This window comes from Pistacia vera, unplaced genomic scaffold, assembly GCF_008641045.1.
Source record: "Pistacia vera cultivar Batoury unplaced genomic scaffold, PisVer_v2 Contig180, whole genome shotgun sequence".
Lineage (NCBI taxonomy): Eukaryota > Viridiplantae > Streptophyta > Magnoliopsida > Sapindales > Anacardiaceae > Pistacia > Pistacia vera.
In genome coordinates, this window is record NW_022195899.1 from 573,129 (window position 1) to 595,476 (window position 22,348).

At 35.6% G+C, this 22,348-nt stretch overlaps 2 protein-coding genes across 11 annotated transcripts; both read left to right on the forward strand.

Annotated features, from left to right (window-relative positions):
• Positions 1-1,678: 1,678 nt before the first annotated feature.
• Positions 1,679-10,570, forward strand: LOC116126523 (pentatricopeptide repeat-containing protein At5g62370). 3 transcript variants are annotated; one of them, XM_031412201.1, is made up of 4 exons: positions 1,679-1,972; positions 2,081-4,870; positions 4,958-5,077; positions 10,486-10,570. In XM_031412201.1, the coding sequence occupies exons 1-2, from the start codon at positions 1,843-1,845 to the stop codon at positions 4,840-4,842; spliced, it is 2,892 nt and encodes a 963-aa protein (XP_031268061.1). In that variant the 5' UTR covers positions 1,679-1,842; the 3' UTR covers positions 4,843-4,870; positions 4,958-5,077; positions 10,486-10,570. The 3 variants fall into 3 exon arrangements, with proteins under 3 accessions (XP_031268061.1, XP_031268059.1, XP_031268060.1); XM_031412199.1 differs by having other exon boundaries at positions 1,679-4,870; XM_031412200.1 differs by having other exon boundaries at positions 1,679-4,866.
• On the forward strand, positions 10,555-15,734 carry LOC116126525 (transcription factor MYB86-like). 8 transcript variants are annotated; one of them, XM_031412205.1, is made up of 10 exons: positions 10,555-10,607; positions 10,694-10,788; positions 11,064-11,199; positions 11,317-11,364; positions 11,623-11,713; positions 12,064-12,142; positions 12,581-12,674; positions 14,281-14,390; positions 14,484-14,613; positions 14,821-15,734. In XM_031412205.1, exons 7-10 carry the CDS (start codon positions 12,610-12,612, stop codon positions 15,626-15,628), a joined length of 1,113 nt encoding a protein of 370 aa, XP_031268065.1. In that variant the 5' UTR covers positions 10,555-10,607; positions 10,694-10,788; positions 11,064-11,199; positions 11,317-11,364; positions 11,623-11,713; positions 12,064-12,142; positions 12,581-12,609; the 3' UTR covers positions 15,629-15,734. The 8 variants fall into 8 exon arrangements, with proteins under 8 accessions (XP_031268065.1, XP_031268069.1, XP_031268070.1 ...); XM_031412209.1 differs by having other exon boundaries at positions 11,064-11,364; positions 14,220-14,390; XM_031412210.1 differs by having other exon boundaries at positions 11,064-11,364; positions 14,225-14,390.
• Positions 15,735-22,348: the final 6,614 nt, after the last annotated feature.

Sequence of the window (22,348 nt, forward strand, 5' to 3'; positions counted from 1 at the left end):
TTTCCCTTTTCGTATGCACACGCTCAGACACATATTGATTATAATAATAATAATGGTGTTTTTAGTGGTTAAATATATATAGTGTTGTTGTTGTCACTGTGTTTAGAGTAATGACAAATCTTATCACCTAAAAGTAAATAATAACATAAACAGGAGAATTTATGATTGCATTTTGCGGTTTATATGTCACATTCAGTATTATAATGTCAATTATAACTGTAATTATATGAATACGAAGTGACAACAAGTAAAGGATTAAATAGTGGAAGTAGGAATCATTAAGATCTATAATTTCTCTTTTTTTTTTTAAAATCATCGGGATGTCTGGGCTAGCTTACGCTCGCTTCAATAGATCTCCGAAGTCCATTAAACATCTTACAAACCTAATGTTTCAGGCAAGTCACAAAAGTGGTTAGTGGTTCCTCGATGATTTAAACCCTAGGAGTCAATGAAGGGAGCACACTTTCTTAACTGTTAGACCAATACTTTAAGGTTTATAATTTCTTTTTTCTTTTAAGTAAATTTTTTATTTTCATCTATTGGCATTATGTATGTTTCATTCTTTTTATTTTTAACAAAATAAATTATTAGATATATAATCTAAAATAATGTAAATGTAAAATTCATTTTCTAACTCAAATTTCAATTGATTACCCAACATGTCCATGATTACCAGGTAGGAATTTGTTGTCGGGCTGAGAGTAGCCCGGTAGTTTAAGAGTTGGGCTTGAAGCCCGCGTTTCAGATCTTGTTTCGAAGTTTGGACTTATCTACTAGACCCATTCACGCGAGGGCAGGCCCATGAGTTCGGTTTTGTATTGTTCATAAAATTATTTCAAAAATCCACATTTTTAAATACTTTAAAAATAAATTGAGTTTAATATATATTTAGGGATACTGAAGAACTGTATTTAAATTCATATTTTAAAGGTAACAAATTACATTCATATTAAATTTTAAATAATTAAATCATTTATCTATGGGTTTTACCACAAAATGAAAGAATTGGAGATGGACAAAGAGATGTACACATGATTGAAAATTTGAAATTACAGAACCAGTGAACTTGAAGAAGTTAAAGCCCTTTTTTGTTTTTTTTTTTGTTTTTTTTTTTTTGGTATAAAAAGGTGTTTGGACTAGCTTACGTGCACCTTAATTAATTATCCGGGGCTCTGAAGTTAATAGTCTGATAAGTCTCCAGTGGCTACTCATTATTAGTAGTAATGAGGATTCGAACTTAGGACTTCTTAAGTAATATATTCAAGAGTCTCCAGCAAACGGTCAAGAAAAGAAAAAAAAGTTAATACCCTTTTCATTTTTTGGCCTTTAAAATTGAAAATTTTCGTTTATCTTTTCTATCAAATTTGAGTCAAGAGAAGAAGAGAAATCTGGCAAAATAGAAAACAGGTAATATTTTGAATAAAGATATTTTTTTTTTATATTTTCTATTCACTCTTCAACAAAATAATTTTAAATCAAGTTTTTGTATAAAATTGCAAACGAAAAGAAAATATTTAAGACAAGCTTTTTCTGACAAATATTCTAGAAGCGTTTTTAATATATTTTTAATCATTTTAATATTTTCAAAAATATAAAAAAATACATAAAATTTATAAAATAAACCAAAAACATAAAATCCTGCATTAAAACCAGTTTAATTAACCGTGAGCATCACGGTTTGGAGCCAAACCCAGCCAAGTCGGTAAGGGTTTGAGTCAGTTCCGTTGTCGCCCCGCCATTAACCAACGGCACAACTTCATCATCTTCTTCACTCGACTTCTGTCAAAATTCAAAATTTCTACTTCTACAACCACGCAGCCCTTAAACAAACTATCCAAAAACATGATTACAAAACAAAATAGTTCATGTTACAACTGGTTCAAAAGCAGAAGAAGAGGAATAACCACATGTACACTTCAACTGGAGTCCTCACTGGTCTCACAATCGACGTCCAATGACCACAACCTGCTTTGTCTCTCTTTAGCTGAACAATTAATTAAACGTGGCTTAATATCATCAGCCCAACAAGTGATTCGCCGTATCATTGCTAATTCTGCCTCTGTTTCTGATGCTATTTCAGTCGTTGATTTCGCAAAATTTCATGGCATGGACCTTGATATGGGTAGCTATCGTGCTATCATAAAGAAATTGGTACAATCTGGTCAATGGCAATTGGCACTTTCGCTTTATTGTGAAAATATTGTTGCTGCAGGTATTGATCCTGACTCAGATGTTTTGAATTCGGTGGTTATTTGTTACTGTGAGATAGGCGAATTAGAGGATGCAATGAAGCATTTTGATAGGATTTTTTTGATGGATTCTGTTCCTGTTAAACCTGCTTGTAATGCTATTCTTAGAGAGTTATATGCGCAAGAAAGATTTTTGGAGGCTTTTGATTATTTTGTTCGGATACATGATGCTGGTGTAAACATGAGTTTTTCTTCTTATAATATTTTGATTGATGGGTTATGTTATAAAGGGTATTTAAATGAAGCCATGAAATCGTTTGAAATGATGCGTAAGATATCAGGATTGACACCTAGTCTTCATTTGTATAAATCTTTGTTTTATGGTTTTTGTAAAAGAGGGTGGGTTGTGGAGGCTGAGTCGTTGTTTGAAGAAATGGAATCACAGGGGTTCTTTGTAGATAAGATGATGTATACTTCTTTGATGAATGCGTATAGTAAGGATAAGAAGATGAAAATGGCAATGCGAGTTTATTTGAGAATGCTCAAGACAGGTTGTGAGCCGGATAGTTATTCTTGTAACACTTTAATTCATGGTTTTGTCACTATGGGTTTGTTTGATAAAGGGTGGGTAGTATTCAACCAAATGATTGAGTGGGGATTGCAGCCAAATATGGTCACTTATCATATTATAATTAGTAATTATTGCAGGGATCGGAATGTGGATTGTGCTTTGACACTTTTAAATAACATGTTAAGTAATAGTATAGCTCCCAGTGTGCACTGTTACACAGATTTGATTGCTTCTCTTTACAAGGAGAATAGGCTAGTGGAGATAGATGAATTGTACAAAAACATGCTGGAAAATGGCGTTGTTCCTGACCATGTGCTATCCTTTATCCTCATGAAGAAGTGTCCTAAGGGTCAAGAGCTTCAGCTTGCTCTCATGGTGTTGCTAGCAATTGCCAAGAATGGATGTGGTATTGATCCTTTGGCTCTCTCAACCTCCACTACTCTGAATGCTACAGGGGATTTGATCAAAGCAATTGAGCTTCTGCTTGGGGAAATTGTGAAAAGCAACCCAAATCTCGCTAATGTGGCATTTGGTGTCTATATCAGTGCCTTGTGCAAGGGTGGAGAATCAGAGTATGCTTTCCTTTGCATGGATAAATTGGTTAGTCTTGGATGCAGACCTTTGCTTATTACTTATAACTCTTTGATCAAGTGCCTTTGCCAGGAGGGACTTTTTGAGGTTGCCAATTCCTTAATTGAACTTATGCAAGACTCTGGTACGGCTCCGGATATATCTACTTATTTGATAATGGTAAGTGAATATTGTAAACGAGGAGATATAGCTTCAGCCTATGGTGTTTTGGACCAAATGGATATGAGAGGACTGAAGCCTGGTGTTTCTATCTATGATAGAATAATAGGTTGTCTTTTCAGGGAAAAAAGGATACTTGAAGCAGAAGTTATGTTCAAGAGAATGCTGGAGGCAGGTGTGGATCCTGATGAGGTTGTCTATGTGACAATGATCAATGGATACTCCAAAAATGGAAAACCTATTGAAGCTTGCCAATTGTTTGAGAAAATGATGGGGAATTCAATTCAACCAAGTTCTTATTCTTACACTGCCCTGATCAGTGGATTGGTGAAGAAAGGTATGATGGACAAGGGATGCATGTACCTTGATAGGATGTTAGGAGATGGGTTTGTGCCAAATGCTGTGCTCTATACCTCTCTTATCAATCATTTCTTAAGGATAGGGGAGTTTGAATTTGCCTTTAAACTAGTTGATTTGATGGATAGAAACCAGATAGAAGGTGATTTGATCACGTATATTGCTTTGGTCAGTGGTGTTTGTAGACATATGACTGGTAGAAAAAGATTGTTTATTGTTGACAGAGGGTCTGAAAATGCGAAGGAAATGTTGTATCAGTTGCTCCATCAGAGAACTTTACCCCTGAGGAAGAACAATTTAAAAGTTTGTGTCAATTCTCCTGAAGGAATGAAATCTTTCGCATTGAAGCTCGTGAAGAAAGTTAAAGAAATTCAGTTTATGCCAAACTTGTACCTTTATAATGGTATAATTTCTGGATTTTGTGGGGCAGGTAGGATTCAGGATGCACATGATCATTTGGAGATGATGCAAAGGGAAGGCGTATGTCCCAATCAGGTGACTTATACTATTCTCATTGATGGGCATATCAGAGCTGGTGAAATTGATTGTGCCATTGGGTTTTTCAATAAGATGAATGCAGATGGTTGTGCTCCTGATAGAATCACATATAACACTTTGCTAAAAGGTCTTTGCCAAGCTGGTAGATTGCCTGATGCATTGTCAATCTTATATACGATGCATAAGAGGGGATTCTTCCCAAGTAAGGCTTCTTATGAAAATTTACTCAAATGTCTTTGTTCTAGTTGTTTGAGCATTCCCGCCTTCAAAATGTTTGGAGAAATGATTGCACACGGTTATGTACCTCGTCCATATAGTTACAACTGGTTGCTTTGCATCCTATGCGAAGAAAAACAATTGCCTGAAGCCCATATGGTGCTTGATATGATGCATGAAACAGGGAAGCTTCCTTACAAATCAACGAAGAGGCTTTTGGGGGAAACATTTCACAGGCAAAGAGAACTTCTCTTTTCATGAGCACAGTATATATTTTGTTGTCTGGTTGGTAAGGCATTTCCTTGGTCAAATATATAAACAGTCACTTGTACCATTTTTCCTGTTGTCTACAATATTCTTCTTTTCTCAAATGCAGTCATAGCTTGGTCACCACAGCTAATGAAGAAGTGATTTCTCTTGGGAATTGGTGGGTATTATGCACTCCCTTTTGCAGCCTCACTAAAGATTTCCATGGTTTGCAGCTCCCAATCATCAGGTAGTTTACAATTTCTATCACTATGCAAAAGCTACTAGTGAGAACTTAGAGCTCAGAAATTCAGATTTTGCAAATAAAAAACTGTATCCATGATAGTGAGACATTGAAGAATTTTATTCTAATAAGGTTTAACTTGTTGACAAAATTTGGGCCTTTGTTTTATTTTATCTATTCAAGCACAGTTATATCATCTCTCACTAGGGGTCCCAGATATGTTGTGTTGGCAGTTAAATTCTACTAATGGTTCTGGATTAGGACATGAGAGGATATATGTAGCGAATTCTGTCTAGTTTATTCGACAAGATGTGTTTCCAACAAGACAATATATGATAAATTTAACTCCTTTTTTTTTTTTTTCTCACATGGTTTACGCATGGTTTACACATGGTCTACATGTAGCCAATTCTTCCAACTTTGCTGTTTTGATTTCTTCCCTCTCTTGCATACTACTTATACTGTAAATTATTTCTCACATTCAATCAAATCTAAAATGCTATCAGATTTTACATGAGCCCTATTCTTATATTATAATTGTAGTTTCTGTGGAACCAATTTTCCAAATGTTATTTGTCTTTTCTGTTGAATGGGCTTTAGTGATGGTGTTTTTGTACTGCTTCCAAATATAGTGTCAGTTTCAATTTTCTTATGTACATGTTAGAGAATAGCTGAATAAACAAAAACTTAGTTTCAAATTGCACTCATCTTCAATTATCTTCACTCAGGTACTCAATTTTGTATGACTTACTTGCAATTCCTGCTGAGTCAAATCTGAAAGTTGATATTTTTGGTTAAAAATAAAATTCAAATCTTTTTTTTTTTTTTTTTAAGCCTCCAAGTAGAACTGGGTCAGTGAAATACTTTACTTTCTATAAACTTCTTGTTGAATTTGATTATGAGATTCATCTTCTAGGGGTTTATTGTTTAACAGAAGTTTTTACTTTGTATGGTTCAAGATGCATTTTAGAACGATGCGTTGAAAAATGGCTCATTTAGCAATTTATCAAAATCACATGGGATAGAAGTGATAATGGAGAAAGGTTTAGGGACTTATATGTAATAGGCCAAAAGGTTAGTTTGTCCGACATTGCTTAAGAATGAAAAGTGGAAAACTTTTGGGGCCTATATATAAGGACTCAAATCATTGTTATTTGTATCCCAAGTTGTATTTCCATTACACTTCTCTTGTATATGGTTCTTTCTTTAAGGACTCTTTAGTTTGAAAGTTTTGTTGTATCTCCCATTTGTTTTGGGTATTTGTTGTATTGCCCAAAAGTTTGTAATATTGTTTGGAGATAGCAGAGTTTTCTTTTGCAGTGCCGTAGGTTACAATAGCGAACCTCGTTAATTCCTAGTATTCTTTATTTTTGCATTTAATTTTGGCTATTTATTTCTGTTTTACTAGATGTTATTATTATATTCAATAACTAGCGTTAGAGTTTATGTTTCTGTTGCATAACAAGTGGTATCAGAGCTTAGGTTTGTGACAGTGAGTAGTTATTTGTATGGTTATATGCATGTCTAGGAAAATTCTGTCAACAAGATGATAAAAGTCTAAGGAGACTGAATTTTAAGTGGGACCATTTGTGACCCCTCCATTATTTTCTGGGAATTTTCCTGGTGCATATTTAATCATTTCAACACTTGCTACTACCTAGGGCTATAGTTGATATGTTGGTTAGCTATTGAATATAATAATTTGTGGAGCTTGGTTTTTGGGAACTTTGTTTACCAAACCAATTGAGTAAGGCATAAATGACATCATCGTTCGAGGCGTCATCGTCCGCGGCACCACCATCTGCGCCAGTAAAGATGATAACGGTTTCAAATGCAAAAATTGATGTTGAAAAATTTGATGGTCAAAATAATTTAGGCTTGTGGCAAAGTGAGGTAATGGATAGCTTGTATCAGAAGGATCTAGATATCGTTCTGGAGGAGGAAAAACCAGAAGATATCTATGAGAAAGACTGGGTGAGGCTGAATGCAAAAGCTTGTAGGATGATTCGCTTATGTCTTTGTAGAGAGCAAAAATATTCATTCATGAAAGAGACGTCTGCCAATAAGTTATGGAAGGCGTTGGAAAGCAAGTACATGAAAAGAAGTAATGAGAATCGACTCTATTTGATGAAAGGATTGTTTCGCCTTCAGTTGAGACCAGGTGCGAATATCAGTAGCCATATTGATACATTTAACAGATTAATTGCTGATTTGTTAAATTTGGATGAAACATTCAAAGATGAACATAAAGCTATGTTGTTGATTGGATCTCTTCCGGATGAGTTGGATCATCTTAGTATTACACTTCTTCATGGGAAAGAAAAATTGTCCTTTGAAGAAGTTTGTTCTGCTTTGTCCAATAATGAAATTCGGAAAAAGGATCAGAAGGAGAATAAAGATGAGTCAGCAGAAGCACTTGTAGCAAGAGGGCGTAGTCAAAGTCAAAGTCGTAAGAAGGAGAGAAGAGGAAGATCTCGTTCGAAGGGAAAACTCAATAGGGATCAATGTGTCTTTTGTCATGAGAAAGGGCGTTGGAAGAATGATTGTCCAAAGCTGCAAAAGAAAACTCCATTATCTCCAAACAATATTACAAACTTTTGGGCAATACAACAAATACCCAAAACAAAGGGGAGATATAACAAAACTTTCAAACTAAAGGGTCCTTAAAGAAAGAACCCTATACAAGAGAAGTGTAATGGAAATACAATTTGAGATATAAATAACAATGATTTGGGTCCTTATATATAGGCCTCAAAAGTTTCCTACTTTTCATTCCTAAGCAATGTAGGACAAACTAACCTTTTGGCCTATTACATATAAGTCCTTAAACCTTTCTTCATTATCACTTCTACCCCATGTGATTTTGCTAAATGAGCAATTTTTCAACAAATCTCTACCTTGACGAATTAGCAAACCTTCAAAGTTTTGTATTCTTATGTCAAAAGTTTCGTATTCAAATGCGGTTGGTAGCTTGATGTATTCAATGGTGTGTAGTAGGCCCGACATTTCACATGCAGTTGGAATTGTGAGCAGGTATATGCATGATCCTGGTAAAGGACATTGACAAGCTGTGAAGTGGATTTTACGATATATTATAGATATTGTAAACATTGGTTTGGTTTTTGAGCGGGATGAAAATCTTAGTCAATTTGTTGTTGGCTATGTTGATTCTGATTATGCTGGTGATTTGGACAAGCGTCGGTCAACTACTAGATATGTATTTACTCTTGCTAGAGCTCCAGTGAGTTGGAAATCTTCTTTGCAGTCTAAAGTTGCTTTTTCTACTATAGAGGCAGAATATATGCCAGTTACAGAGGCTGTAAAGAAAGCAATTTGGTTACAAGAGCTATTGGATGAATTGAAAATTAGTCAGAAGAAGATCACTATCTATTCTGACAGTCAAAGTGCTATTCACTTAACAAAGAATCTAGTATTCCACTTTCGCACCAAGCATATAGATGTTCGTTACCACTTTGTGCGGTCAATAAGGATCAATGTGCCTTTTGTCATGAGAAAGGGCATTAGAAGAAAGATTGTCCAAAGCTGCAAAAGAAAACTCCATTATTTCCAAACAATATTACAAACTTTTGGGCAATACAACAAATACCCAAAACAAAAGGGAGATATAACAAAACTTTCAAACTAAAGGGTCCTTAAAGAAAGAACACTATACAAGAGAAGTGTAATAGAAGTACAACTTGGGATACAAATAGCAATGATTTGGGTCCTTATATGTAGGCCCCAAAAGTTTCTCACTTTTCATTCCTAAGCAATGTGGGACAAACTAACGTTTTGACCTATTACATATAAGTTCTTAAACCTTTCTCCATTATCACTTCTACCCTATGTGATTTTGTTAAATGAGCTATTTTTCAACAAATCTCCAGCTTGGTGAATTAGCAAACCTTCAAAGTTTTGTATTCTTATGTAAAAAGTTCCGTATTCAAATGCGGTTGGTAGCTTGATGTATTCAATGGTGTGTACTAGGCTTGACATTTCACATGCAGTTGGAATTGTGAGCAGGTATATACATGATCCTGGTAAAGGACATTGGCAAGCTGTGAAGTGGAATTTACGATATATTATAGATACTGTAAACATTGGTTTGATTTTTGAGCGGGATGAAAATCTTAGTCAATTTGTTGTTAGCTATGTTGATTTTAATTATGCTGGTGATTTGGACAAGCGTCGGTCAACTATTGGATATGTATTTACTCTTGCTAGAGCTCCAGTGAGTTGGAAATCTTCTTTGTAGTCTACAGTTGCTTTGTCTACTACAGAGGCAGAATATATGGCAGTTATAGAGGCTGTAAAGGAAACTATTTGGTTACAAGGGCTATTGAATGAATTGAAAATTAGTCAGAAGAAGATCACTATCTATTTTGACAGTCAGAGTGCTATTCACTTAACAAAGAATCCAGTATTCCACTTTCGCACCAAACATATAAATGTTCGTTACCACTTTGTGTGGGAAATCATTACTGAAGGAAGAATCTCATTAGAGAAAATTGGGACTGTTGAGAATCCTGCAGATATTTTAACGAAAGTAGTGACAATGATCAAGTTCAATCACTGTTTGAACTTGATCAACATCCTGCGAGCTTGGTTGTGCCTTTTGGCGCATTTGAAGGTGTTGCAAAATTTGACAGAAGAATACAAAACTTTGAAGGTTTGCTAATTCGTCAAGGTGGAGATTTGTTGAAAAATTGCTCATTTAGCAAAATCACATGGGGTAGAAGTGATAATGGAGAAAGGTTTAGGGACTTATATGTAATAGGTCAAAAGGTTAGTTTGTCCTACATTTCTTAGGAATGAAAAGTGGAAAACTTTTGGGACTTATATATAAGGACCTAAATCATTGTTATTTGTATCCCAAGTTGTATTTCTATTACATTTCTCTTGTATAGGGTTCTTTCTTTAAGGATCCTTTAGTTTGAAAGTTTTGTTGTATCTCTTCTTTGTTTTGGGTATTTGTCGTATTACCCAAAAGTTTGTAATATTGCTTGGAGATAGTGAAATTTTCTTTTGTAGCGCCCGAGGACGTAGGTTACAATACCAAACCTCGTTGATTCCTGATATTCTTTATTTTTGTATTTAATTTTGGCTATTTATTTTTGCTTTACTACATGTTATTATTATATTCAATAGCTAATGTTAGAGTTTATATTTCCGTTGCATAACATAATGATAATGGAATTAGCATGTGTGGATGAATTAACTTACTCAGATGGTACAATTTTTGTTGCTAGCCCTGAGATTTAACTGGCAATAGTAGTAGCATGTTTTCACTCATTAAAGAGGTGTGGTTTTTGATTCTCATGAGCATCAGTTTCATTTATGATAATTATGAATTAACAGGCTTTATTTCAATTGACTACGGGATTTTAAGATAAGGTTTGCTTATTTTATTGCAGGTTGTCATTCAATTGTTAGGATTGGTTTTCAATTTCTGCCAACAATAAAGGAAGAGGATCACAATTCGATGCGATTTCATCTGCTTCTGTTGGTTTATCATCTCTCTTAATAGGGGAATTAGGTTGCTGACTGAATCCTTTGTTTCTCTTAAAGTTACTTTGTAGTTGTGTGCCCATTGCAATAATAGATCATCATCATGTGCTTTAGGTCGAAGGCAAAACCGACTTCTTTGGAGTTTTTGTGTTTACATCATCTATTGCGATACTTCTCTCAGCATTTTGTGGCATTGAGATTTAATCAAGGTTAGACTTCAGTTCATTATTTCCTTTTCTACATTTTTATTTATTTATTTAATTTGTACGAGAAGTTTCATTGTTGTCCAGTGTTCATGATCTATTTTGACAAAATGGTACTCATCTTTAAAATTCCAAAAGGATTCGACTTTTTTCCGAATTTTTCTTAGACTAAATGTGGAAAAGAGCATATCTCCCATATTGCTTTGAAACTTGTTTGTTGGAGTTTTGGTGTTTTGTAGCTCTGATTTGATATCTTTTAAAATGCTTGGCTCGGGACACAGCCTCTAGTTCGCTGCCTGCTCTCTTTCTAATTCTCTCCCACTGCTGTTGAGCCTCACTCCCATTATTCAACTCAGCAGCCCAGACATTGAGTGACTCACCAAGTTGAAAAGCAGAATGATTCATCAAGTCTTTCAGGTTTCCATTCATTACTTGTAGTTATAGATTGTGAAGTTTAAAGAGATTGAACAAAAACGAGTCATTTGAGCTGTGAGGAAGAATATTGAGAAATGCAAAACGACACTGTTTTGGCAGTTTAAAACTTTTCAGGGTAGAAATATGCCTGCACATGCTGTTGCGTTGGTGAGTATTGTTTAATACTCTGTTTGGCTGTTTATTCTTTAAACTCGGTGCTTGTATTTACTCACTTTTATTTGTCTGTTCCTTTTTCCCCTGGTTTTGTTTTATTAGATTTGACAAATGAAATATATATCTTTTCTTTCAACAGAATATCAGCATCCTATTGAATTTGCTTTCTGTTTTCAAATTTGTTCTTATACAACCTCTGATCTTGTTTTAAGTTTTGGAAATTCTATGATTCTTTTGTTGCATTATTTGCAGAGAGAAGCTTATTACGCCTCCCTGGGAACTTCAGAGTCAAAGACCGCAAAAAATTCAAAATCAGTCCTTACTTATTCTCACTCGATCTGGGGTATTGTTTCTTCACTTTATTACGATAAGATTTATTGGTTTTTATTATGACGAATTCTAGACCTGACAATCATGATGCCGTAACAAATTGCACAAACGTTTGGAGTTATGGCCTTCAATTAATCAAAAAGTTTTTAGTCATTATTTTTTGTTTCAAAAGCATGAAATCTTGTGGGTAGAAACTATATCAGTCTGTTTTCTGGTGTATGTACATAATATATTAATGGAGTGGCATTTTACATATAAATATAGATTTCGAATACGTACGTGTTATTTTAGTGATCTCAAAGTGATGACATTTAAGAACTATCTGTGTTGACTAATGGTTTCTTATGATAAATTTTTTTACAGTGGCTTCAAATCGAACGGCAGAAACAATACCGTTCCTGGGATTTTATAAAGTTGGTGTTTGATAGCTTTGATGAAATGCGTAATTTCCAGAATTCTGTTAACTAAGCAATTTTCATTGAAAGCTTTGAGAAAAAAAAAGATCGTATTGGCATCTAAACTAAACGTATCCATTGATAGCCGCTGTAGCCTTATTGTAGAATTATTCATAAAAGTTGTGTTTTAAATGATTAATTATCTCATTGGTTGATTAAAAGCATACACTTAATGCATACACGTCATAAGGTGACCAAGGTTATTTGATTAGAGAAAACTTACCATAGGTTAATTATATAAGAAAATGTGTACTCGAGGATACATATATATTCTATAGTATATATATATATATATATATATAGGTAAGACTACAAGCTATGAAAAGCTAACAAAAATGGCCCCTTGACAAAGATCAAAGAAGAAATAAAAAAAATTAGGTCAAACATACAAGGTTTAAATTCCTTTACCTTCTAATGTTACTCAGGTTGGTAGCCATCAAAGTATGACTCCTAGATGATGACCCAAGGGCAACATATTTACATGTACAAGCAAAAGATCGATCCAAACAAAGAGAGAAGGTAATATTTGTATTGTTTTATACTTTAAGACATATTTCCAAGTCTTTGTGCAAGGAATATTGCATAGCAGGTTCCTTTTCATACAATTAATTTTCTGATAAATCCTGCCATCCCCAAAGTTTAATTTAAAATTAAAGCTTCAAGTTTATGATTTCTTAAGAGCTTACTTATTCTTTTCCTTGGAAATTAAGCATTCATAAACATGTCAAGTATTGACAAGAGAGAGAGAGAGTGAAAACTAGCTAATAAATTGAATTACGCACTTCAAAATATCAATAGTACTGTGAGAGTGAGATAGATTTAACACGGCAACTTGAGAAAACTACAGCTCTATCTCCATATATAGAGTGATTAGAAGGAAATTAATTAATTAATATATAATTAAGTTTCTTTAATCATAATCATGACCCTTCCTCATATTCTAATTGAAAATGAAAGTGCAATGATTTGCTCTCAAAACAAGCAGCTCATTTTTCTCATGTTTCGATATCAGTATTTTTCATCACTCTACTCTATTATTAAATTAATTAATGCCTCTTTCATGGCCATGACACCCATTATTGTGTCATATATTGTCAGCTCAAAACTCTAAAGTACATGTACATGAGACAATATGTTCATACTCTTACAATTACATCATAGGGTATACTTCGTTATATATATTAATTCCCTTGATGACTTGATGGATCTGTACTTCTTTTCTTGAAAACAAAATCTATAATAATTTTTATGTATAAAATTAATGCCCACCAAAGCACTCAATCAGACCTTGTGGTCCTTCTCACTATGAGTGAACCCGAAGTTAAATTTCCAGCACATTTCTCAAATGGAATGGCCTTTCTCACCAATTAATATGGGATCCTCTATGAATTCTTAGTCCTTTGGTGCCTAGATTATTTATATTATCGAATTTGTGGAAGTTAAATTGTAGTATTAATTAAAGTATAGTTTGTTTTTGTTGTAATCTTTTGTTTTTTAGTTGGGACAATAATAGTTCAAAGTCTGCAAATAACAGCACATTGTTGGTTTACACAATCAAGTGAAGTGAAGTACATATATATAGAAATATAAGTGAGGCATGCAAATTTAAGAGTTGTTATAAGTAACCCCTCTCACACTCAAATTGACAAAAAGTTTCTCATTTGTGTGAATTTATATTATATTTGGGGAGTGGGACCTTGAGTCACCATGAGGGGATCTTTGCTTCTAGGGAAATATGGTTTGAAAGATTGGCCAAAATTTCTATTAAAACAAAACATCTAATCACACTACAATTGGCTTAACATCATGTTAAATGTGTTCCCACTTGGCCTATATTACTCAGATTTCCATGCATTTCAGTTGCCTGAGTCCCCTCTGTCATTTCTTGACGCTTTTAATTTGATACCCTTCAACATTTCATTTCATATATTTATTTGAATAATCGCTCACCTCATGAGGTAGCAAGCGCTTTCAGCGTTTAAAACAGTGAAACCAGTAAGTTGGAAGAGCGAATTAAAGTTAGGTTTATTTATACGGATGAGCTTATTGTTGATATAAATTAAGGGCAGGGGGAGGGAGCAGCATGGAAATTAACTACTGAGAATATGGGTCACAAGTGCTGCAGCAAACAGAAAGTGAAGAAGGGATTGTGGTCGCCTGAAGAAGATGAAAAGCTCCTTAAACACATCACTACTCATGGCCATGGCAGCTGGAGTTCTGTTCCAAAACTTGCTGGTATGATATATAGCAAGCTTCTCTCTCTCTCCTTTCCCCTGAAAGTATTTGATATATAGTTGGTGGGTATATTAATCGATGAACCGCGTGCAGGTTTGCAAAGGTGTGGAAAAAGTTGCAGATTGAGATGGATAAACTACCTGAGACCAGACCTCAGGAGAGGTTCCCTTTCTGAAGAAGAAGAACAGATAATCATTGATTGCCACAGAATTTTAGGCAACAGGTAAACCCAATTCAATTTCACCACAAAACAGAATATTAATATATTAACTTACAAAAGTACACGAACATTACAGTCAATTGATATTAAAAAGCAAAATTTTAGTAAAATTTTTATTTCTGTATTAATTTATATATATATATATATATACACACACGAATACCAATACGATACATTAGCTTATATTTTACTATTGCATGGGTTTGGCAGATGGGCCCAGATAGCTAAGCATTTGCCAGGAAGAACTGACAATGAAGTGAAGAATTACTGGAATTCATGCATTAAAAAGAAGTTGATCTCACAAGGTTTGGACCCAAGGACTCACAATTTGATCCCTTCTCATCAAAGAGCTTCTAAAAAGCTTTCACGCAACATCTCACAAACCTCCTTTGATCCATCCATTCCCGTTTTCACAGTCAATAATGGACAAATGACGCCAATTAATAACAATGTGCAGATGGAGATTCGACCTCCAATTCTAACGTTACCTTCACCTTCACCTCCTCTTCAAAATGCTCCATTGCTTCAACCAGTAATGGCGCCCTCAACAACACCAACACCAACCTCTCAATATCAAATTCAAAACCCTAATGTTTGGACTGCAAATTGTGGTCAAAATTCTCATGACTCCATCACTAATACTACTACTTTCCCTAGTGTCTCCTCCATTGAGAGCCGACCCATTTCTTCTTCCGCAACTTCTTCAGTGAACCCATCAGGATTTGGTCTCTTAGATGAGAGTTATTATTCCATATGGGGTATCAATACAATGGTTGAACCCTATAGAGTTCCAAGCGTCGAAGGACTGCAACTTCAAGAACAAGAACAAGAACTTCAAGAGAAGGAGAAGATGAACGATAATATCTATGAAGCAAACAACAGTGTTCATCAGGACATAGATTGTTCATTTGACAGCTCTAGTTTTGACCTTGAATTTGTGGAATCGACATTCATGTCTGGTGCAATGTGTCGTGATCTAAGCTCAATCTCCATTGATGATTTTGCATGGAGCTTTTAATATGTACGTTAATTTGTATTACAATTAAATTAGTATTTCTCTAATTAATTGCTCATCAGGTTGTAATTCTTAATTTTCTATCTCTTTTTTTGTTGTACTTTTTGCTGGGTGGTCTAATTAATTTAAGGTTGTACAAATTACTTATTTACATGGAAAACTTTTGTTGCTAACAAGATGATGATTTGAAAACGAGAGATCCCAAAAGTGTTAGAAAGCTAATAAAATTATGAAATTGGTGATTCCTTTGTGTCGGGATAAATTGAGATGTAATCAAGAACGACTCCCATTCATACTTATAACTAAATGAATTGACCAGATACCACACGGGTTACTAGACCTTAGAGGTGCTATCAGAAACTCATGGAGTTTATGCATGTGGGAATTTATGATAGCCGACCTAAGCGGAACCAATCAACACACAAATATCGGTCGAAATGATGGTCAAGACCCTCCTTTTATCCCACACACACGTACACCCACCCAGCTTCTAACATCATCTAAAATGGCTAGTGAATATTAAACAACAACATAAATGGAGAACATGAATATAAATGAAGAACATGTACAGAAATAAAGAACAAGAACATAAATGAAAACATAAATATTAAACAGGTTAAAGAACATAAATTAAAAGCATATATGAGATTTTTTGCTATCTATAACATTATCAGAGTATTACAACACCCTTGAGGTTGAGGGAAAGTTAGAAATATGAAAGAAATATGGAAGAATTATAGTAAAGATGTGTAAAGAAAAGTGAGAGAAATAAACCAAAGTTTTGCAAAGTTCCTCCTCCCCGAGAAGGTAAAAGGTTTTATTTATAGATATAAGGGATATAACCACTCATAAATGAGTCATTAAATACAAGACTAACATTTTTTAGTTTGATTTGATTTTTTTTTTCTTTTTTTACATGAAGTAGCCTACAATTCTTGACTTTTTACAAAGGATACGGGAGATATTACATTGAGATAGCAAATTGCCATTTAGTTCACCCCTATTTTACATAAAGGACACAACTATTTATTTTAGCACACGCGGGTCGTTAATCGTCTGACAAATTAGTAACATGCCACGATTCTTCATCTTGGAAGTCGAGACAACTCATTGATTGTATCCAGTCAGCAGGGATTTGTTGGGGAGATATATTTGGATGAGTCTCTGAAGAAATGTCTGGAATCTGAGATGTTTGCTTTGCAGATGTACTTGGTGCATGCATGTATTGTTGTCGCCTGGATTTATGGAGATAGTAATTACACTGAAGCTCTTCTTCCTGCACAGTATCTGACTATGAGTCCAGATACCACCATTCTGGATATGCTGAATCGGCATCGAATTAAGCATTGATGGAACGTATGCATGTCTGTTTGGCTTGGAGTAATTTCTCAGTGTAGTCTGGAGGAAAGAGTTCCCACGGAGCATCATCGTAAAAGGATGGCCATAATGCATCTGGAATGATCTAATTTTTTTCAAAAATGATTTTTTGAATTGATCTAGTCTCAACAGGATGATCAAACATATTATGGACGAGGTCATATGGATAAGACCGATGAAATGTGACTTGATGCTGTGAAAAATATAGGCCATCAGATCTGATGGAGTGATGTCTGTGAAAAAACATGATAGACCATGCCATTTTGATAGACATAGGACCTTTGTACCGGGCCAGTTGATGAGCAAACACAGATTTTCATTTGTCTAGGGTTTTGAACCATCAGAGAAAAGTCATCAATGAGAGGAATTCAGGGGTTAAGGTTGACTGGTATTGGGAAATTATTTTCAACACATAATGGATCGGGAATTGAATGGCAATGTGATATTAGTGCAACATATACCAAAAGAACCATAATAATTCTTCTGGAAATATGATTTCAAGACCTGGAGGTAAACAAAAGATTTTTGAAAAGGGGTAATCTGGATGGATCCCTAACATAGCATACATGGATTGACCACATTTTTCAATACATTGAAGTTGGTAAGAAAACATGAGGGTAGTAGCATTTTCATCAATAGTATGCATCCAAACAAGGTCATCGAATTCAGGAGGTACGTCTGGAGTATGGTTTGATGAAGAGGATGATGAACAGGAACTGGACAGGGTTAATGGTTGGAACATGAAACATGGAAGAGGTTTGAATCTAAGGTTCATGAAACCAACTTATTTAGTTTTAGGTCTGGATAAATAATCTGCAATGGTGTTGGTGTGATCTTTGATATGCTGGACGGTGAAGGAATATTTACTGAACCATTCTGCCCAACAAAGTAACTGCTGATGTGGAACATTTTTCTTGTGGAAACGTAACATTTGATCAAAAGACTTCATATCCGTTTCAACAAAGAAATGATATCCAACAAGGTGGAATTCAAACCATTTAATGGCATTTTTTTACTGCTAATACTTCCTTGAAAGTAGAATGATAATGCTGCTGGTGTGGTTTGAATTGTCCACTCTGGTATCCGCACAAATGTCGTACCTTGTCCTCATCTTGTTCAAAAAGCACTGCACCCCAATGAGTGTCACTAGCATCCGTCTGAAGAATTCGTTTCCCCGAAGAAGGAATCTTCAACGGCTGTGTATGGAAGGATGCGCGCTTGAGACTCTTGACTGCATTTGTCTGCCTTTCAGACCACTCTGGAGGATTCTTCTTAAGCATCTGGGAAAGTAGAGTAGTGAAACGAGAAATGTTGGGAATGAAACTGCGCATATAATTGGCAATTCCCAAGAATTATTGTATTTCTTTCTTGGCGGTGAGAACATCTGGGAATTTTTGCAATTCATTAGCAATGTAAGGCTAAAGATCATACTTGCCGTCGGCAATCACCATGCCAAGAAAATCAATCTTTGTCTATCCTAACTGCATTTTCTTTTCAAAGAGCATAATACTATAACTGTGGATGAGATCGGCAAAGTCACGAAGAAGACGTATATGAGATTCCTCATCTTTTGAAAAGAGAAGGATATCATCGATATAAATGAGTCATGTATGCAGAAGGGGAGCAAAAATCTTCGCCATGGCCTTTTGAAACAGGGAAGGAGCGACTTTGAGTCCAAAAGGCATGACTGTCCACTAGTAGTGTTGATTGAGAATGCAGAAAGCAGTCTTATGACCATCATTAGGATGAATTCCAAGTTACCAAAATCCAACTTTGGGATCAAATTTGGAAAAAATCTTTGCATTATGGAGATTTGCAAAAAGAACTTGTCTGGAAGGCAGAGGAAATTTATCATCATGGAGAAAGAATTTAATGGCTGATAATTGATAACAAGTCTGAGTTTTCCTCTGGCCTGTTTTGCCTGTTTATTGACATAAAAGCTTCACATGCCCATTGAGAGTCTGTGGGTTCAATCAATCCTTGAGATAAACGTTGAGTACATTCTTGTTGAGCTAGATTGAGATGTTCTGGTGACATGCCGGAAGGACTAGCTTTAGTCGGATTGATATTTTCGCTCTTGATGAATGAAGACGGATAAAGAAATCCGAATTCTTCCATAATGGATGAGCACATTTAGTGAGAAAATCAGCATAAGAATCTGCGCAAGAGCGGGAAATAAGCTAGGTCTTGATCTGCTAAATAGGATTGCCTTCAATCTAGAATAAATTAGGCTGAGTGGTCCAGGATTGGAAAAACATCTTGTACCGCACACCATCAGGGAGGATTCTAAGTTTATTGAGTTTAGAGTAAACATCAAAACCTAGAACCATATCTTTGCCAGGTAGATCGGAACCAAGAAATTTATGAAAAGTGAAACATCCTGAGAAAATTTGGATTTTAATGGGTTTGCTGATCAGATGAGTAGTGAAAGCCTCACTATTAGCAGTGTAGAATATTTCCTGATGAAGTTTCCACTGAGAGGCTGGAAAGATCTTAGGGTTGATAATAGTACGAGTAGAACCAGTATCAAAAAATGCTATGACTGAAACAGGATTTGAGTATTTAGTGGGGAAGATCTAAACTTTTACTGTAGGTATGTGACATGAGAAGGCTAATGATGGAAGGGATTGTGGTGCTTATTGGATATGGTAGAAATAGTGATAATCATCTGAATCAAAGAACTCAGTATCAGTGGCTACAAACTGGAAAATAGTGTTTAAAGTGGGTTCGTCATCTATGGAAAACCAACTTTCAACATCATCATCAGAAAAATCTATATCTGTGAGTTGAGAAAGTTGTTGCATCATTTTGACTGACTGCTTAGGCTTGTTTGGATAATTTTTTGCAAAATGACCCGGACGGTTGCACAAATAACACCGATTAGACCGTTTGCCTTTGCGTGTCCTTTTCCGAAGAAACTTGCGGTTCTTGAAACATCAAAATTTGCGCCTAGCCGGAGGTAGAGAAAACTTGATGTGTCTAGAATGAAACTTCTTCTTTGTAGGACAAGAACATGAGCAATCTGATTTGCATTTGATCTGCAAGTCTGGGCATTGACAAACCTTTGTCAGTTGTTTAGAATGCTTCAGATAATTGTCAAAAAATTGTTTTTGAGAATAGAGCTTTTCCAGAGCAAGAATAACAAACTGATAAATTTCACCAAGAGAAGTGGATCCAAGTTGTTTGTTCTAGGACTGCATAAGCTTGGTTGCTTCATGACTCAGAGATTCAGGAATTGATGCCAAAAAGGCTTGCTTCATATTAGGATCATCCATGCCCCTAAGTATATGATATCATTTTACCATCTCTTTGTAATGTCTGTCAAGATATTTCTTTTTTAGAGAACAGTATCGCATCTTAAAATACTCTTCTCTGACTTGGTTCTCATAAAGGTGAGGTAATCGACAGAATTCATCATACAAGAGATACAAAGCTTGGTTAATATCCGGTATTTGGATGAACAAATTTTGTCTATACTCCTGAAGACTTATCCACCAATCACGGAGAATGCCACCAAATCTAGCTATAAACTGCGTAAATACAGTAAAGACTTGGGCATTAGGTTTTAGCATCTCAGCTTGTAACCAGGCCTGAAATTCATACATCCGAGTTCTCCATTTGTGTGAAGGAAGATCATCGACGGTAAAAGTGTGGAGCCTTGCTAAGGCTGTATAACAGTCACGTTCAGTCGTAGTATGACGAGATTATCGATACATAGGCGGAGAGTCGGGAATGGAAACATCACCTTCAGACATCTCATCATCGACCTCAGTAACAATAGGTGGTCTTGACGATTAAGGTTGGTAGGTCATCAGTTGGGGATAAACATTAGGATGTTGATCAGAAGTATTACTGTCAGAGTCAAAGCTACTTTCAAATGATTCATCAGTCGAAGTTATATCGACTTCTGATTCTGTTTGAGAGGTAGATAGAGAATCTTGAGAAATACCCGAAGTGGCAAGACGTTGCCTTTCTGCCATGTCTCGCAAAAAAGAGCTCATAAAATTGGAAGAGACGGGATTTTCTGAAGATTCAGGATTAGAGAAGGTTGGCGGTCTTCCATCATCATTATGTGCATTGGAGCCTTATCCATAGATAAAGGATGATGAGGCTTAGGAGATGGAGGATCTGAGTGACTAGAAGAGAAAGAGTCAAGAATATCAGCGGATGGGGTCTGTGGTCTAGCAGAATACTTTTCTCGTTTCTTTTGTTCTCGTTCCAGCTTGATCTTTTCATCACGGTCTTTGCGGAGCTTGGCATATAACTGTTCAGTGTTGTCAAAAGCTTGAACAGCACCGGATGGTATACGAGGTGAGACCAAAGGTTGGCTAATTTTTGGGAAAGGGGAAAAAGAGGGTTGTGGCCATGCTGTTGTGGAGTCAAAAGGGTTTGTTACCAATGACATTTCAGGGAAAGTCTATGGTTGTCTGAGTTTTTGCTTAAGATATTCCTACTGAAGCGATGCCATTTGGGTTTTTAATGACTTCATTTTTGCTTCCTTTTGGAGAAACTGAGTTGAATAACCATGAGAGGTGCACACAATGTGCATTAATTCCTGATGGAGCTGATCAATCTAGTTTGGAGATGATCAATTTGTTTTTGTAGCCGACAAATCAGCATAGTTTGATTATGAGCTGAGAGTCCACCTGATGAGCTACCAAATCTAGTTTTTGTTCAATTCTGGTAATGGTTTTGTTTTGGGCTAAAGCATTTTCAGTCTGCCAATTGAGAACTGTTTTAGCTTGGGAGAGTTTGGGTGTGGATCCATCAGGCTGTATAACTTTGGAAGGAACCACTATCAGTTGTTGAGTGGCCGTTTCCTGAAGAGAAGGAAAATCTGTGTCATAATTGAAATGTTGTCTTGTCGTTGCGGGCTCAGGGGATTGGATCATCATAACGGACTGAATAGGTGGAGTATGAGCAAGAGGTGAATGGGTGGGTTTATTTTCTTTGGCAATCTAATTGAGAGACTGTTGATAACATGGTAAAGGTTGTTTGAAGTAAGGTGATTTAGCAGGTTTGGATAGTTTTAAATGTGATGTGGGATGAGGTTTCGGAGGGATGTCCCATGAGGGATTAATGGATTGTGAATCTTTCCTAGCTGGTGGAGAATATTTGACATAATAATCAAATTTACCGGACGGTTGACCAAGAAGACCAACTTCGGGATCATGGTCTTCAAATCGGCAATGAAGATTTGTTTGACTGCAGCAAGCTGTCTGTTTTTTCTGTCTGAAATAGTTTCATCTTGGAAGATAATGCTCATCTATTTCCCAAATAGGATCATCACAGTATTCTGAACATTAGCAGTCAAGATCAAATGGAGTATGACCAGTGACTGAATCA